Below are 18,973 nucleotides of genomic sequence, written 5' to 3' on the forward strand. Positions count from 1 at the left end.
TCAGCTTTTTTGTGTATCTGTGCTTATTTCTGTTGCATATCTTCCTGGGAATGTAGTCTCTGGATCAGAGGGGGGACCTGTAACTGTCTTCAGTTCGTCCCATCCAACGGTTTTCTGACAGCATGTCAGGACCACACTCCTGCTGGCAAGCATAAGCATTGCGGTTGTCCAATGTCTTTTTCTGTGTGTGGTCGTAGTCAAATGTTTTAGCCTGTCTGCTAGATTTTGGCCTAGGAGTAGCCCGTATTGTGAGTGCCTATGCAAATCTTTTGAGGGTATTTTTTCAATAAGGTCATCTTTCTATTTCTTGTGGATTTGTGTAGTCTTTATGTTTTGGATGCAAGCCATTTGTTGGTTTCAAATGATGCAACTAACTATCTTCTCCCACTCTGGCCTGTTTCCTTCATTCTCCTGGTGTTTCTTGATGAAGAAAATGCTTTATGAGTTTTCTTCTTTGTGTCCCGTTTCCCTTATATATTATGCTAATTAACTTATTTATTAATTAAATATTTTATTTGAGAGAGAGCACAAGTTGGGGGTTGGGCAGAAGCAGGGAGCCCGACACAGGGCTCGATCCCAAGACCCTGAGATCATGTCCTGAGCCAAAGGCAGATGCTTCACTGATGGAGCCACCGAGGTGCTGCTCCCTTGTATATTTTGAAGCCGCATCTACAGGAAAATGTGCATTTCTCCTCTTGTTGGGAATAGTGGACTGCTTTCTGCAGTTTTGTTCTAGCTGCAACCGACACACCCACAGCTGGGAGACTTGTGGTCTGTCCTCCACAAGAACTGCTTTTTCTCTATTTTAAAGCAGAACCACCTTTCCTCACCTTTGCCTCTGGCTTACATGTTAGGGAGGGTTTTTGCTTTCTCCTTTTTTAAAGACTCTAAGTCACTGACTCTTTGCACCTGTTTTCAGACGATGAAGTCAGAGAATGTGATGTGTTAAAAGAAAAAGTGACAGGCCAATCAAGCATTCCCTTGAAATTGTTTTTTCCTAAAGAGGTAACGAGGGAAAGTCTTTGAAAAGGAAAGGACTCCAGGGTTAAGATGCATGTAAATGGGGGATTATCTATTAAACAACAATGCTACTTACAGTGGCTACTGTTTCTGGTCATTCATCCATCCTCTGCGCAAGCATTCTACATGGACTCCCTCATTTGGACTCGGTAAAGTCTAAGAAGTTGGCCTCATTAATAACCTCACTTTATAGCCTGGAATAGCGGGATTCAGTACCTTTCCAAAGGGACACAGTTAGTACATGCTGGAGGCCGCTTCAGAGTGGGCTCTGCTGGGCTCCAGAGCTCTGTTGTCTTCCCTGCTGTCCTGGGGGTGAACAGGCAACCTTGCTCTTGGCAGAACCACATTCCAGGCCTCCTGCTAGGAATAGTTCAGTCCTGATATAAAAAATTGGGCAGCTTCTCCTTCGCCAGTTCTCTCTCTAAGAAATAAATCACCGAAGCTGATTGTCTCCTCGGGGCCTTTTCAAGGTCTTCTCTTCCTCCTCATTCTAGAAGGCGCCGCGTCTTATTCTCCTCATGTGATCAGGAGGACCTTAAAGTTTGTGATAAAATTTGCCTGGCTTCAATACTTAGCAACAACCTGGTCTAGAATCGTGGATGTGAAAATCATTGTGGGTCTAGATTTCCCTTTTAAATGTAACCTGCTATCCAAGCACAACATCTAATGATGGCCTGGTCTCAGAAACCTGGAAGAAACCGATGTTGACAATCTCTGGCTGTTTCCAGATCCTCACTCTAGTCACTGCTGGAACCTGAGTTTCCAGCCTCCTGGTCAAGTCCTCACAACTATGATGGTGGGAATTGGCCCTGGTTGTGGGGAGAGGACCCTTCTAGGGGAAGCAATGAGTAGGAGTGCGGATATTGTGCTAGGCCCTCTAGGTTGTGGGCAGCTTATTGGCGAGACTTGGTGGAAAGTCGGTGTTGGGTGTATCCAAGGGTTCCCAAGTCTCTAAGATTCTTGGCTTATGGCTGGAGGGCTAGAGCAGCTGCCATTACCTGGCCTTTTAAAATGTCAGGAGCTCTGTGCCTTGAGCCGCACAATTTACTCCAATTGATTGAGAAGCTAACTCTGTGTTGTCGAGTTTTGTGCATGGAGGGAGAAAATCAGAGAGAAGCTTGGGGCAGGCCTGGCTCCCTTTGCTGGGTGAGGCACCTTGAGCACCCTGGGGACCATAACAGGGGTGCCTTCACTCTCTCTGGGACTGTTGTAGCTCACTGACTTCATTTGGGGGTGACTCTTGCCGCTTGCCTTCTCTCTGTAACCAGAGGGTCTTGTCTTTTTGTGCTCCCACCTGACTATTGATTACCTCTTGAAAAGGGACTTACCTTCACATTTAGCTTGAAAATAGTATTTTCTCAATTTTATGGCTTCTGCCTACCCCCACCCCCCCACCCGTTGCTTCTCTCCCCACGTAGGAACTGCCTAAAGCATAAGCAGCTGTTTTCTGGGTAATTTTCCACAGTGCCTTTCGAACATTTAGCCGTAGCGGAGGGCTCAGGGAATGATTGCCCTCGTCTGAACCAGCCGTCCGTAGACACAACTACAATGGCAGCATGAAGATTGGCTGTTTAGGGACTTCAAAGCTTAGTAATTGCGGAGAGCAATTTGCTTTCTCTCTTCACTAGTGTCTGTCTAGAGACAATTGCAGAAACTTTTAGGGGCATCTGAGAAATCTTGTCCTTGGAGTTGGAGACAAAAAAGGGAAAAGGCAATGCAGTTTGTTTCCCTGGTTAACTCATTCCTGACAATTTAACTAGGTTTTTCGCCCAGAGAGGTCTCAAGAGGACAGTCATGAGTGTGTGTGTGTGTGTGTGCGTGTGTGTGTGCGCGCGCGCGCACACCTTTCCCAGTTGCATAGGATCTGGGAGAAAGGGAAGTCTCGTGGGTCCTTAAGGACCCTTCCCCAGTGCTATCCCTTCATGGAAGTGTCTCCCAAGTGCTCAGTCAGGAGCAGGCCTCTGTGGGGCCGGATTTATCTCCGCTTGAGACAAGTGTGGACCAAAAAGTCTGAGTCCGGAAGTGGAGCGTGTGGCTCTGCTCACACGGGTGGTCTGAGGGCTGGGCCCCGGCTGTCTTTTGCAAGGAACTCCGGGCAGAAACCGTGGACGCCACGACAGCTGTCTGGGGCCTTTGTAAGTCTGCCTTATCTATGGGTGGGGGAGAGGTCAGGAGAACCGTGGCTGAGGAGCTCACAGGAGCACCTGAAAAGTCATCAGAAAGAGTCTCCTCCATTTTGCTTTCAGGTTAGAGAACCTGTTTTTCTTAAGGATGGAACCTAGACCGTATAAACCTCAAGATGCTAGGGAAATTCTCCAGCTGCTCCTGGCTTCCTCTATTACACCCTGAGATCCTAATCACCAAGAGAGTCCACAGACGTCTGTCGAACCGGGTAGAATTTGTGTAAATCTTCCTTTAAAATACCTCGTTTTTAACCTTTTGTGACAGAGCCCACAAAGGCAAACAGTATTTGCCTTCTGGCTCTTTAAAGAACAGGTTTGTAGGACCCTCGCTGGGAGGGTGGGCCCTGCCGGCACGAGGTAGCAGCCCTACACCTCCTGTTTTCCTCGCCCCCATCTCTTGCACGGTCTCTCCCCAGGTTCTCCTCTGCCTGGGCATTTGGTGCAGTGGGCTTCCATCACCAAGATCAGCCCCAGAGGCCAGAGCTGGCCTAAAATAAAGATCTGTTCAACATGGAAATGTGTAGCCGTTTTGTGTGGTAGGTATTTTCCCCACCTTTAAATAAAAACTCGCTGAGGACCACATGCACTTAGGGTTACCACAGGTGTGTGTAGCTTTCACCACTTCCTAATAAATAATCACGTTTAAGCTGAGGATTAGTGAAACATTTTTCTGACAGTTTTTAAACTGGTTATTTATTTTCTTGGAGAAATAGAACCCAGAATGGCATGGTAATGAACTGCCGCTGTTGTTATGGGACTCGTTCACGTTACTGGGGGCGGGGGAAGGGGGAGATTTATTTTCCCAGGTACCTTTAAGTTGCAAAAGACTTAAGAATAATGGGGTTCTCTAAAGAGCACAGAGACAGTGTTAATAAGCCCAAAAGGTCTGGGTTGCTGTGGTTGAGTATGCGGTCATAATTTATTAGAGATTTTCTCCAGTTCTACCATTCGGGCATAATTGTTGTGCGGAAGAATGCAAGGATGAGCCGGAAGACAAGCAAGGACCCCTACCAAATCTGCATCTGGTTTTTAGTAAGGTGTCCTCCCCCCCCGTTGGTTCAGGTGTGTGTGTGTGCTCACACAGTGATTGCTTGGGGGCCCCCCGGGGCCTGCTGGGCTGTGGGTCAGGTCCAAGGTTACGCTGTAGCAGGGGGGCAGGGAAAGGGGCTTAGTGGTCAGGGATGGTTTGTGGATCATACTGAAGACTCCTACACTTAGCCAAGTGGTCTCCCCCCTAACGTGAACGAGCCCTGCCTGCACCTGGTCCAGGCTGTGCGTCTCGTCGACCAGACTCCTGCTTGCTCTTCTGTCCTCCAGCTGCACCCAGCAACCACGAAGCGGTTCAGTGTAATAGCATGTTCCCCCCATCCCTCCCACCCCAGTCCAAGGTGTCTCCTCAGATTTCAGTTCTTCTCCCTTTTCTCACCCTCTGGCCTCATCCAGATCCTAGCCCTAAAGGCTCAGCTTCCCTGGCTAAGGGTAGGCCTTTGCTTGCAAAAGAACCAGAAGAAGCCATCGTTTTTCCCATCACAGCTCTCATGGAACCAGAGTCCCAGCTAGTTGCTGAGGTTTGAGCTGGGGCCAGCAGAGTCTACCCTTGGGGATCAGATGGGCCAGGACACCCCACTGTCCTGGGCGCTTGCTGTTCATGGTGTTTGGAAAGAGTGCAGGCTCTGTGGTTGGACAGAGCTGGATTTGGAACCCTGCTGTGTGACCTCAAACAAGTTAACCTTTGAGCCTTAACTGTGAAAGGTAGCTGACCTCTCCATCCTTGCGAAGTCCTTGTGAGAACACAGGCATGAGTTGCTGTTTTCTTGAAACTGCCCCCCCCCAACCCCTTAGAAAATGGCAGGACACCAGCATCTCGCTAGGCCCTGGTCCTTGTTCTACCACCCCGTGGATCTATAGCGGAAAATATTCTCACATTGCTTGTGGTCACTCTTCTGGTCACTGTATCTTTTCCCTTCATGACTCTTCGCAGACTCTTTCATTCTCTTCCCCTTCCCGGCTCATTCCCCATCCTCCTCACCCTTCCCTGGACCAGGCTGACCAGATACACCATAAATTCAGGGGGCAGCCAAGGCCCTATGCTCGAATATCCCTCTCCTTTGTTTTGGCAGCTGCTTTGGCAGGGTATTGCCACCTTAGGCTTGGATCCTTCATTGACTCTGAATGGCCTGCGAGCTGTCACGGTCCTCTTGACCTGGCTGTGAAGGCAAGTTCAGGAGTAAGTTTTTTGTTTTTTTTTTTTTTTAAGAATGTATTTATTTATTTGACAGAGAGAGATCACAAGTAGGCAGAGAGGCAGGCAGAGAGAGAGAGGAGGAAGCAGGCTCCCCGCTGAGCAGAGAGCCTGATGCGGGACTCGATCCCAGGACCCTGGGATCACGACCTGAGCTGAAGGCAGTGGCTTAACCCACTGAGCCACCCAGGTGGCCCCAGGAGTAAGTTTTGATGAATGAGCACAGGGAAGAAGACCACCAGGGCACAGAAACCCTGGTAGGAGGTGGAAGTGGGAAGGGCAGAGGTTCTGAGGAGAAGCCTTGCTTCGATCAAAGCCACCCATGTTTAGGGAACTCCATCCCAGAGGAGAGGTGGCTGGTGCCGTGGTGAACCTAGCTTTCATGTTTCAGGTGGATTCTGAAATAGCTTTTCTGGAGGCTCTGCATGTATCCAGAGCACAAATGATATAAGGACCTAACACTTCCCAGTCACTTCCTGGCGGTTTTCAGGGAAGGTCTAGTCACATGGAAAACTCTGGATTTCAGAGACCCTCATCATACAGGAGGGAGATTTAGCACAGCATTGCCTGGATCCCTCCTTCAGTGCTTGGTCTGGCCCTTGACACTGCTAAGTGGAAAGTGGACTACATCATAGCCCCCAAGGAGGCTCCATCCCTACCTTATGCCGGCCGGCCGGGAGGATTGAGCTAGAGATTTGCTGTGGCCCAGACTATGTTGGGAGCCCCTGTGAGCTGAGGATGGCACCTTTAGCAGCTGACTTAGACCCTGACGGCTCTCCCCCAAGCAAACAGGTTTGTGTGTATTATCACCTCATTAGGAAGGCATTGCCTCCTCCCTGCCAAGTCTGGTCCTACTGATAGTGGGATTGCGGGTCCCATCAGGAGGTAATGCAGACGTTCCCAGGCAGGACGCCTGTGGACGGTTGGACGGACTGCAGCGGCAGCCGACAGATAACAAGAAATCCGTCACACGCGTGGGCTGGCTTGGTGCTCTGGATCACATGCATTAAGCTGTGAGTAATGTGATTATTTAAGTGGCATTTTATTTACACTTCTGCGCAGAGTGGCGGCTGCTGCTTTTCCAAAGCCACCATACCCAGATTTCATTTCTTAAAACATCTCCTCAGAGTCAGGATGGCAGGATCAGAAATAGATGGATCCAGAGGGTGCTGGCAGTCTGATTTTAAAACTCTTGTCACTGGCTCAGAGCGCAGGACGCACAGAGGTCAATTAAAAAAATAGAGTTTACCAGGTTCAGGTGTGTGCCACATGCCAGGCATTTTGCATAGACGTCCTAGGTAACCCTTGCAGTCATCCCGATGGAGGAGGCACCCTGGCCCTCATTGTACAGGCGAGGAACCCAGTTTGCAGAGGTTGAATCGCTTGCCCAGAATCGCTTAGGCAGTGGCAGCGGAGACATCAAGAGAAGTTACCACTGAAGAGCGTGCCATAGGCTTTTGTGCTCTTGTATGTTTCTGATCAGGAAGTAGAGCCATTGATCTCAGCTCCAAGCTGGGCTAAGAGCTGAATTCCGTGAAAAGAGAGATGTGGGAAAGGAGCCATGAGGCTTTGATGGGCAACCCCAAAATAACCCACATGCGGTATTGTTCCCAAATAATTCCAGCGGGCGGCCCTGACAAGGGTCCTCCGATTCTAGCGGGAGTTTATGTGTCCTGCTGGTCAGTCAGATGAGGGGTCTGAACCTCCGATGCCTTATTAAATCGAGATGCAATTTGGGTGAGTTGCTGGAGCTGTCACCGCCTCGTGGGTAAATGTGTGATTTCTGCTGTGAGCCCTGGGCCCTTCAGCGTGTTTCTGCACCAGGGCTGTGGGCCATGCACACATGGTCCACAGACAGAGGGTCACCCCCTGTTAATCTTGGGTCTTTCATTCCCTAATAGGCAATTTGGGTGAGTTGCTGGAGCTGTCACCGCCTCGTGGGTAAATGTGTGATTTCTGCTGTGAGCCCTGGGCCCTTCAGCGTGTTTCTGCACCAGGGCTGTGGGCCATGCACACATGGCCCACAGACAGAGGGTCACCCCCTGTTAATCCTAGGTCTTTCATTCCCTAATAGGCAGTCCCAATTCCAGGACAAAGGAACAATGGGATGGTGACCCTATGTGCCAGCCTACAAACAGGCTCATTATAAGGGTTTGTGGCTCCATTCAGCTGCCTGGCAGTGCCCCAAGTCATTATCCTTGGTCATGGCCCAGGAAGCTCTTCATTGGTCCTTCCTCTGTCTGGGACATGGGTCCATTTTTCAGCCTAAACTCTTGGTCTCCATGCTGCAGATTTCAGTACTGTGTGAATTCTTGTCCAGGTGATTGTACCTCTGTACCCTAGAGTTTCCCCATTCGTAATGTTACAGCGATGCTGGCCCCGTTTTCCCCATCCCATAGAACTCGGGATGAATGAATGTGTGAACAGACCAGTGAGTAGACAACAAACACACGAAGTCCTTCCTGCCATATTTTTTCAATGGGAAAATAATAAAGTAGAAACAGCTTTGAATTCCCCCAACCACTGATAACCATTCTGATTTTTCTATAATCCTTTTCTGTGTTTTTGTTTTTTTCCTGCTTACTCTGGGTTGTGGACACTAGTTGAGGATAATGGGATACTAGAAAATGCGGCCATGCAGCCGACTGGATGAGAAGGCAAATATAATGAACAGGATCCAGCACCGCTCTGATGTAGCCATTGTCCTGTCACTGGCTTGTCGGTGCCATGGCTGCCCCTTCTTCTTGCCAAGGCATCTGAGGAGGAGGGCTCTGGGCCCCGAGATGGCATAGTTATAGTGTGGATGAAGTAACTACCCTTGCTTCTTTGGCCTTCTTGACTGCTTTTTGGTTTTCTGTATTCTCCCCAAGCCATCGTATGTGATTTCATCCGGGCATCTCGCCCCCTCTCACGAGAAGGTAACTGAGCCAGAGAATTGGATCTTGGAAATTTTTTCCCCAGAGATGCCATCTCAGTACCTCTGGGCATCATGTAGAAAAGAAAAATCCAACTGGACTCTTTCTTGAATGCTTGTTAGTTATTTCGTAGAAAGGTTTTTAAAGACCTAGGACATAATTACTGTTTGTGTTCGTATTAGGTCCTTCCATTTGGAAGCAAGAATAAAAATCACAGCAAAAGCAGGAAAAGCAGCTTACTCCTTTGCTCCCTCTTGGATTCCTCTAGTACATTGTAGTCCTTGCTACTCTGTGGAAATTGCTGCCACCTTATTCATATAGAGCTTTCAGGCAGAACTGATTATTGGGCATATGTAGAATCACTAAATTTCGTGGCTGGAGGAGACTTGCATTATTATCATCATTCTTGTTATTCCCCCAAATAATAAATGTAAAAAAAGAGTGTAAAAATTAAGGTGTTAAGATGGTTTCTGCCAGCTAAGTGTTCCTCCACCAGAAATAAAGTGTGTTGAATGTGTGGTTTGTTACCATGTAAGTGAGCTCACTTTTTAAAAAGATGTTTTTAATCAATTTATTTGAGAGAGAGAGAGAGAAAGAGAAAACTCAAGTGGTGGGGGGAGGGGCAGAAGGAGAGGGAGAAGCAGGCTCCCCACTGAGCCAGGAGCCCAACACAGGACTCCATCCCAGGCCTCTGGGATCATGACCTGAGCCAAAGGCAGATACTTAACCGACTGAGCCACCCAGGCGCTCCTAACTGATCCCACTTGATAATTTTGATCTGGAGGATTCTGACTTTAAAGAATAGGTAGAAGAACTGATGGTTCACCTCTCTCCCTATCCCTGTTCCCTGCAAACTAGAGTGAAACATTTTGAAAGTTGAGGGAGAGCCTTAACTCATATCACTGACTGAGGGTTGGGATGGGGCATCCAGTTCCCAGAGCACAGTCACGCGGCATGGCCTGTGTTCTCAGGAAGCTCACCTCCAAAGGTAGAAGACGTGAAGCTGGCAGTAAGTCTCTCTAGGTTGGAGAGAAGGGCAAGCATGCAGACCAGCTGGTTTCCGTTGGGGTCTATGATGACTGCCATGTCCCTGGCAGGTGGCTGGTGGCTCTCAGTTGATGAGGTTGAGAGAGCTGGGTGTGAGCTGGCTCTTGGCCCTGGGGTGGCATGCCCACAGGCCAGCATGGCTCCCGTCAACCTGGTGTCATTGCTCAGCCTTCCGGCTACAGTAGACAGGCTGCAGTGGTGCCGGTGGCCAGCCACAGTAGTTGCAGAGCTTCCTAGTCCCAGACGAAGGGATGAGCAGAGCAGTGCGGTGATGGCAGTCTGGGGAGATCCTGAGCAAAGCCGGCTTATGTCTCTGGTGTCTTGTCTCTGTGGCTTCACGTGGGTTCATGGTTACTTACTGCCTTTTGCCTGAGCCCATGGCTGTTGCCGCGAAGACTCGTGCTCCTTGGCACCGCACCTGGTGGTTCCCTTGCCTGCAGTACCCCTTCCATCCCGGGGCGTGTTCTTTGCCTGGAACCCGACTCGCCTGTCCAGACCCAGCTTGAGACGCACCACCTCAGGAGAGTCTGTTCAGGTTTACGGGAATAATGAGTGGCTTCCTCTTCTGTATTCCTGCAGCTTTCACGATTATAATAATTATTATTGAAATCACCACACTACCAGGTAATACTTGGCTTCATCTGCTTGTGTTGCTGCATCTCTCTCCCCTGGTCGGGCTGTGGGCGTCCTGAGGGCAAGGGCTGGCTGTTGCTCCTCCTTGTTCTCTAGCACGAGGGCAGGTAGGTAGTAAACGTTGCGTGAATGTGACAGTGAACATGCAGAATAGACTTCTTCACTGGTGTCCTTGGTTTCACGTGGACTCCCTCTCATTTGTCCCCCCACCCCCACCCCCCAGTGATGTCAGCTTGCCTCATCAACCACCAGTTTGATGGGGTTTCCCCCTCTAAGTGCGCCCTCTAGTGGTTCCTCAGTGCCTTGAAGTCGGCCTCTCTCCTCAGGCCTTGAGGCCCTCCAGCCTCTGGCCCCAACTTCTTTTGCAGCTTCCGCTTCAGTCTGTCTCTGTGGGAGCTCCAGGCACTAAGCTAGAGCATGGCCAGATGGTAGCAGTTTCCCTGGAGAGGAACGGGACCAACCCATGTTCAAGGAATAGGACTCCACGTGGGTCCCACAAAAGAGGGGGCTGGACCCCTGTTAGGGGACTCAGTGCATGTTGCCCTTGGTACGAGGACAGCTGTCTTGTGGCTGCTCTGGGTCCTCCATCCTGTCCCCTGCCATCAGTACATCATCTCTGAGACCCAGAGGTTCAGTGAGCAGTTTCTCAAGAGGGGAGCCTGGCTGCGGCGCTTGGTGTGGTCCTCTGAGTCTCCCGCTCTACCAGGCATCTTTTTGGTAGTGCGGGGTGGGGCGGTGGTGGGGAGAGCCCATGTTCCACCCACCACAGAGCTGCGGAAGTGCTGGTTGAGTGAGAAGAAAGGTACCTTCTCCATAACGGTGTTCATTGAGCCCAGCAGCTGTTGGCAGCATGGGTGCTGTGGGAGTCCTCCCTTTCAGAGGGTTGTTCTGGTTTCAGCAATGGCTGTAACCTCAGCAAAGGCCCCCCACTCCCCCTTCTCCATGGGAAGCCTTGTTGGCCATCGGTGAGGTAAACTGTTGCTCAGGAGCGTGGATCTGGTTTTGGCAGGCTTGACTGCTCTGATTACCACTTACCATGGGGGAATGTCACTTCAGAAGTTGTGACTATCACACGAGCGCTCACAGATCCCAATGCCGACAGCATTGGCTTGAAGTAGACAAAAAACATTGACCAGTATATTTCTAGGGCTTTTTTTTTTTTTTTTTTTTTTGCTGGGGGTGGGTATCTGTTGTGTAAGTGGTCCAAGGGCCAGAGCCCTGGGATGCAGAAGAGGGTGGGCAGGGCCGCTGCTGGGACACTTGGGGACACCATGAATGGAGTGTTTATTGCTACACCTCCCAGATGTTCCCTTGAAGAGAAGAGGCTGAATGGCAGGGCTGGGAGGAACTGTAGCAGGCCTAACTGTGCAGCTAATGAAAATTTCATGCAAAGTCTGTACCCATAGCTTCCCAGAGAGATGGCTGGTGCCAAAGCCACCACTTCTGCCATGCTGTGCCTTGATGTTGTGATGGATACTTCCCTTTGAACTGGGCTCCAGGGAGTGCTGGCGGCAGGCAGGTGTGAGTGCTCCATCCAGAGCACACAAAGACAGGACTTCTTAGGCTGCTTTGTCAGGGCTGATGGCCATGGTTCTGAAACTCTGGCTGCCATCTTGGGTAGGGGTGGATCAGGGACTGAGGGCGTCTTCCCTGCTTCCTTGGAGCCAGGTGCATGACAGGTGGACTTGAACTCTGATCTCACAAAGACCCTGTGAGGCAGGTCTTTACACTCCCCCATTTCACAGATGGGAGAGCTGAGGCTTCAGACACACATGGGTCATGGCAGCAATAGAGAAACCTTTTAGGAGGCCAGTGGTCTACATGCTCCTCTCCCGTCTGTTGGTTTCTCTTGATGGCGTCTTCCCAGCCCCATTTCCTCTCTCCAGGGTCTCCAACCTGCATAGGCCCCTTCATATGGGGCCATTGAGGTGACGGTTAGAGCATGATTTTCAGAGTCAGGCAAAAGTGTTCCAGTCCTCTTCTGCATCTTATTCACTGCATGATCTTGTGTAGTCATTTGCCCTTTCTGAGCTTCCATCTCCCCAGCTACATCTCAGCGGTCCTGATGGTGCCTGTCTCAGTGGGCTGTTGTAAGGGTTCGTCGGAGTAAAACAAAGGGCTTAGCACGGTCCCTGGGACATTGTGGCCATTCATACATAGTACCTACTATTTTTAGTGCATGATTATTATTAAGACTTTGATTTCTTGGGTTTGATTTCCACCATCTCATGTGAACTTTAATTTGCTGTGGGGCCTGACTTCTGGCACAGCTGTGGTGAGCTGAGTCACGAAGGCTAGTGGTTCCTTGGGGTGACTCAGTCATGAGTAGATGTGGGGTGAGGGTGCTGGACAGAGCTCCACCTGCAGGTCTCCTGTACAGCTTGGTCAACCCTTCTAAGACCTTTCAGCATCACCCCACTAGTCCCAGGTTTCCATTTCTGTGCCCTTCCCCTCCTTGTCCCCCTGCCCTTGAAATCGCTGCTGAAGGAGTGGGGAGGGGAGGAGTCCATTCTGAAGCCTGGGTTCTTGCTTGGGCAACTGGCAGACAGAAGGGCTGTGAGTGGAACTGGGGAAGCCGTGAGGGGTTAGCCTGAGAATGGAAGAGAGAGCTCTGGAAGCTTCTGGTGGGGTGCCCCTGGTTTGCTACCCTTGATGGGTCTGGCCATTCCTGGGTCACCCTTCATTTCCTACGGTTGAGTTGATCTGTGACTTCCTTTAGCCACTGAGGGCTAAATATTAGAATCATCTGGGGAACTTAAACAAACAAACAAACAAACAAAAAACCCAGAACACTGTGGAGGCCACAGCCCAGACCAGTGAAGGAAGGAGCTTGTCCTGCCTGAGGCATTCTTGTTTGGCAAGCCCTCCGGTGACCCCAGCAATCAGCCGAGGGTGACAACCGCTGCTTTGCCCAGGTCCCTCTGAGAGCACCGCCCACGCAGGATGGGTGGGGAGTAAGGAGCCCATGGTAGTTAAGAGCTGTATCTTACACTCTAAAAGGTAGTGTCTGGATATTGATGGAGATCGCCGGCCTGGGGTGTGGCAGGAGTGGCCTTTGCAGAAAGAGGGCAGAATCTATTTAACTTGGAATCTGTGCCACTCGGGCAAGGCTGGGCCTCATACCAGTGTAACTGGGATGTTTTTTGAAGTAAAGGCTCACATGCTACAAGGTTATAGGGGCCTTGGTTGGTGTGTCAACGAGACAGACACTTTCTGGGTGTCTGCATCCATTTTCTCCATGTAGTTATGACACCAAAATTTTGCCTGTTCACAGCATGCCCAATTCCTCTCTCAGGATATAGTTATTCATGATTGGAACTTTAATTTACATGTTATATGTAATACTTAACAATGGTTCAAAACTCACTGGATACACAAAACAGCTTTCTGGTGTATCTTTTTTTTTTTTTTTTTTTAAAGACAGGGTCACTGGATCTTAGAGAATCTAAGCCTGACCTTTAAACAGAGACGTGCCTGGAAGTCAGGTTTTCACATTTCACTAAATTTGTCTTTTTCTCAGCCACTGTTCATATGTGACAGTAATAAAATCACATGCATTTAAAATATTTCATAATTATTGTTCCTGGGTATGCTTCATCTCCCCACACTCATTGGTAAGATTCAAATGCACAAGAAGTCACATTATGGAAACCTTAAGCATATTACAGTTAATTCTTGAACAACATGGGCTTGAACTGTGTGAGTCCACTTGTGCGTGGATTTTTTTTTTTTTATAAAGTACGCTCCTATAAATATATCTTCTCAAGATAATCTTCCCATTTTTTTTCTTGAGCTTACTTCATTGTAAGAACATTGTTTCTCATACATGGTAACATACAGAATTATGTGTTAACTGACTGTTCATGAATTCAGTAAGGCTTCTGATCAATAGTAGGCTACTAGCAATTATATTTTGAGGAGTTGGATTTTCAACTGCATCGGGGTTTGGCTCCCCTCACCCCCAGAGTTGCTCAAGGGTTGACTGTATTTCCACAAAAATCCATTTTTCTCCATGTTCCTGGGACGTCTCAGTACTCCAAATCGCTGGCGGTGGACACCAAAGTGTACATCTTTTATTTATTGAGTAATTGTCTGTGTCTGACAATATCGCAGGCACTTGGCCACGTTAACACCGGTCCATGACCTGTCCTTTGAGGTGGGTGCGGTGTCTTGTTCTGTAGCAAGATAAGAGGAAGATAAGGGAAGCTGAGGGGCTGGTACAAGGCCAGTGGGTGCTGGAGGCAGAATTTAAACCTCTATCTGCTTTGGGGCCTGAGGTATCCTGCCTATCCTGTCTCCCAGGCCTTTGCCTCCATAGTCCCTGCTGTATCTCTCCTCTGGGCTATTCGGATCAAGGGATCAAGGCTCCTGGTTAGCAAAGGCATTTTGGTAATAAGGCTAATAAGGTCAGGGAGATGGATGAGGGGAGACACCCCTGGTCTTGGTCAGAGTACACTTGGGGCCTCACACACTCGTTCCTATTCCCAGAACAATAACCATGTGTAGATCATACTTTTGGGGAGGAATTCTCTCTGAGAAAAGAACAAGTCAGCAGGTCACTTCCCCTGACCTCAGCTTGGATGGACGGATAGGGAGACACGCAAAGTCTTGAAGAACTCTGCGGTGGTGGTAATCCTTTAATTGACGCTCTTACTCATTTTACTTATTTCTAAAACCCACATTCAAGTCTTTCTCAGGTTTTAGACCCCTTCAAGCTATTTTGGAGCTACAAGGCAAAACGATTTCTTTGCAGAAATGTAGAAGGTCTGACACTCATGGTCTCTGATATCCTCTCTGAAATTTTACTGAGTTTCATCCTTTGCACAGGAATGTGTCCGATGTCACGGGAAATTATTCACTTAAAACTCTCATAGATAGTCATCATGATGGGGTGTTGAGATCGAATCATGATTTTGCTAGCTGTTCTACCATAAGGACATGAGTCACTAGTGCACAGTCAGATCACTCCCCACTTGTGTTATTCTATTTGATAACCTCATGTTTTTTTCCCATGAACTTAATGGACAATGGAACTTTTTTAAGGGTACGATGGTCTGTGACTTGATGGAAGATACCTGCCTATGACCTTTCTAATGTTATGATGATATGAAAATTTGATGCAATTATCGAAAATGTTTACATTCCTTCTGATTGTTTGATGTGATTCTTTTATTTTTTTTCTCATTTATAATGCTTTCGTACTCAGGAAGTTGAGGTAGGTTTTTGACTTTTCAACTGTGTGTAGACATAGCCTCCCCATAGTTGCCAAATAAAATGTAAATTTCACTCTTAATCCTAAATCTCAGTGGTAAATATTTGTTTTACTTCAGTGAACCGGCACAGCACACATTTATTTCTCATTGGTTTATCCAGGAGATGCAATTCATCAAACGCATATAAACAGTCCATTTGCTGCTTTATCTTTTCTCATTAGTTATAGTACAAGTATGATTGTCAGTTATTATCTGTGTTTTACTGGTGTGTTATTTATTGAAGGAGCAGAGCAACTGACATGGTTATTTTCTAAATCATTTTGTCTAGGGCCTGCAGGACTTTACACCAAATGTCAGACCAATTTATCAAAGACTCGCTCTATTCAGGAAGAAAGTGATTTAGAGTGTCTCTATACACATAGACCCACCTGTATTTACACACTTACTGGTAACAGTTGGGGGAATTTTGCAGGAATACAAAGATGTTAAAGCTGAAACACCTTACTTCTATTTTATACAATTTGGGTAGGATTTATTGGGTGCTTCTGAGTGATGCCTTGGGCAATATGCAGGTGAGTAAGATCTTCCTTCCCTGCTCAGAGGTAGCCGAGGCTCAGGTGTGTGGGAGTGATGTATTAACACGGAATTGGATTCATGCACACAGCTCCCAGTCCATGGTGTACACAGTTCTCAAGAGTGGGGTCTGTGGAGGGAGGCCTGGTAGGACCTTGAGTCACTGCCCAAGCTGGGCTACTTGTGTGAGCTGCTTCCTTCAGAAGGACTGGATTCCCACTGGGTGGGGGTTTTCGCCTGGGATGGGCGGGATGGGCCTGGTGGAGAGGAGACCGGGAGCGCAGTCTGGCCCAAAGATAGAACCAGAAACAGCTCAGCGATAAGGTTCTTGAGCAGGAAGCCAGCTCCTATCCCAGTAAGTAAATAGAATGTTTGGTACCTCCCAGTGGCAGGATTAGTACACATTTCCATGGCACACCAGTTAAAATTCCAGTCAAATGTTGAATTACACAGCCGATGCACTTAAATAACGTCATCTTGGAAATCTCACTTTTCCTGTGACTTCTGTTACATTTTAGAGACTCTCTTTCCACCTGCCAACCAGCCCTTCTTTCTATTCTCCCCAGTCAAGTAGTGTGAAAATTAACCCAACTACTTTGCACTGAATCCTTCTGAGAGTGGTTTGCTTACAGTCCCTTAATGGATCGCTTGGTAAAGATTTTGGGTTCTGTAAAGGGGGATGCCCCCTAGCCAGGATCTGCAAACTGGACTTGACTACCTGACCATGAAGGGCTTAGCATTCACTGGTGAAGGCCACAGATGACCCAGTGGGGGCTGTCTGCCTTTGCCTCACCTTCCTTCCTTCTGTCGGTGTCCCTGTGGCCCACTCCTGCTTGAGACAAGTGAGGCTCCCATTTATTTTCCAGGCTGGGAGTCTCAGGTAATCTCCAGATGGAACTGCAGCTTCACATTCAGCTTCCCTGAAATATGTATGAAGCAGAAGTGATCTGTTCCGTGAGAGCTAAGGGTCTTTGATCTATAATATCTGGAGCCGTAAGGTAGCTAATGAATGATATCATCATGTTGGGAGGTGAAAGTAAGGCAGTTAGGTTTCAAAATCAGTCTCCATTTTGTTCTGCCTTCCTGTCGCCTCCTCAGAGTCTGTTTTGACATTCTGTGGGGCTGAAATTAGCACCTCTGGAAAAGCAAATCCCTGGGGAATATTTGAACTAAATTGCATCTGCCATTTTGGGGCTCTGGGGCAATGTGAGAAAAATTCAGGTGCCCATTTAAATGGGATGAAACCAGAGGTTGTTGCAATTGGTTATGATCGTCCATGATGAACAGACATAATCACTCAAATTATCTCAGAAATATATATCTGTATCTCCATCATTTCATGTTAGGGAGGCTTAAAGACTTTATTGGAAGATGAATTACAGAAGAGAATAATTGTATACTAATTGTGTAATAATATACAATAGTGTCCTATATATGTATTTTGAATGGACTTCCTTTTCCATGACTGTTGATCAAAACAGACCACTCTGGAGTGACCTCTCATCTTCCTGACCTCTCATCTTCCTTCTGGCCCAAAAACCCAGAGTTAAAGTTCTCAGCACTAGTCACTGGCTGAGAGTACTTTAAAAGAATTTTTCTTTTTTGGGGGTTAGTAGGATATTTAACTAGTGAAATCAATAGAGAAATATGTCATTTTCTCTCTTGATCAGCTGCAGAGAATTAAATAATTGGGGCTATAATCTTTCCCAGGCTCTGACTCTGTGTCTACCACCAGGACCACACCTCCTCTTTCTCATTCTACATGGGTCATGATGTGTCACTTTCTTACTATAATTTTTTATGCAGACTTTTCATGCTTTCTTACAAAGGCTTTATCCTGCCTTGAAACACTTCATGATTTTGGACATAAGTCAATGGGCTCAAGTTTGAGACTGCTTCAGTTTCTAGGTTCTTACAGATTTTCACAGTCCCTGAAGAGTTGGGTAATTTTCATGTATGAAGTGGGGTAGTAAAATGGAATCAGCCTTTCCTCCTCTGGTGTTCGACTTTGGAGGAAGACTGTTCTCAGGCCTATCCGGTAGAGGCCTGACATTCTTTTACGCAGTGGGCTCCCTGAAATATACACCCATAGTAACACTGCCATCTTTCATTCTTTAGCCTGTATAATGCACCGAGTTACTGAATTTAATAAACGACTATATTTAGATAGGTGTCTTTCTACTGAGGTTTATGTTTTAAAAATTAACCCTTGCTGTGGTCCTTGTAAGTCATTTTTAAAAGCCTCATCACTAGATGATAAAAGGACCTGTGAAGAGGCCATCTCCATTGCATACACATCTCCTGGCATGTTTGTGGGACTTATCTGGTGTTTCTTCCCCCACAGGCTGAATGCCAGCAGGTCACCACATTTTTGGGCCAGAAGGAAGATGAGAGGTCAGGGGCCTTCAAGTCCTGCATTGTGAGAGTATCCGGAAGGGATTCTGGGGTCCGTGCAGCAGGAGCACACTTGGGTGCAGTGCAGAATTGGGGTGGTATGGGGATAAGGACAGTACTTGCCAGCATGGGAGTTGTAGCTCAAGGAAACTGGCACCACTGTCCACAGCACAGGAGGCCTGGGTCCGTTTTAGGACAATATGCAGAGAATGTAGCTCTATCGATTTAGATAGAAAATAAGAAATGAGTTGGGGAGGTAGCTCTCCTCCTTGCCCTCACCTCCAGTCTTGGGACCTGGAGAAGTGACCAGCCCTGGTATTGATGGAGTGTTGGTTCAGTACCCACAGACAGTTGTCCTAATGTGCCCTGAGCATCCGAATAGGGGGACTTCTGATATGAGCACATGGTCAGGGGATGCAGGTCTAGAAGTGGCAGTCTTCTGGCTGTGGCTTTTTCCACTTGAGTGGAGATGCTGCTTCCCTGGGCATTCCCGCATACATGGAGGTGATGGAGGGAGCCAGCCCCTACCTGCTTGGAGTTGCCCCATGTGCAGGCCAGTCAGACCCAGTGGGTACAGTGTCACAGGGTGCTCTTTGTGCCTGGACATCTCAGCCTCCAATTGGCTGCAGCTGTGCCCCCTACCCAGGGCTCCCTGACCATCCCCTAGGTGGGCTCTGGTTCTAGCATGCTTCCCACATACTCATGATCTTGGCCTCTGGTAAGGGTTTCTCTAAGCTCTAGCCAAAGAGTGGC

The 18,973-nt window shown here is 48.1% G+C and overlaps 1 protein-coding gene across 2 annotated transcripts in view; it reads left to right on the forward strand.

Moving 5' to 3' along the window:
• The window catches only part of SPOCK1 (SPARC (osteonectin), cwcv and kazal like domains proteoglycan 1), a 500,003-nt gene that overhangs the window by 212,275 nt on the left and 268,755 nt on the right, over positions 1-18,973 (forward strand). Inside the window, exon 3 of one of the 2 annotated variants that reach the window (XM_045075472.1) lies at positions 15,247-15,255. The exons of the other annotated variant lie outside the window; for it this stretch is intronic. Coding sequence (XP_044931407.1) covers positions 15,247-15,255 — 9 coding nt within the window. The remainder of the gene's footprint in view (positions 1-15,246; positions 15,256-18,973) is intronic. 2 annotated transcript variants of the gene reach the window in all.

This window comes from Mustela putorius, unplaced genomic scaffold (genome assembly GCF_011764305.1).
Source record: "Mustela putorius furo isolate JIRA1106 unplaced genomic scaffold, ASM1176430v1.1 tig00000145_pilon_pilon_pilon, whole genome shotgun sequence".
In the NCBI taxonomy this organism is placed as follows: Eukaryota; Metazoa; Chordata; class Mammalia; order Carnivora; family Mustelidae; genus Mustela; species Mustela putorius.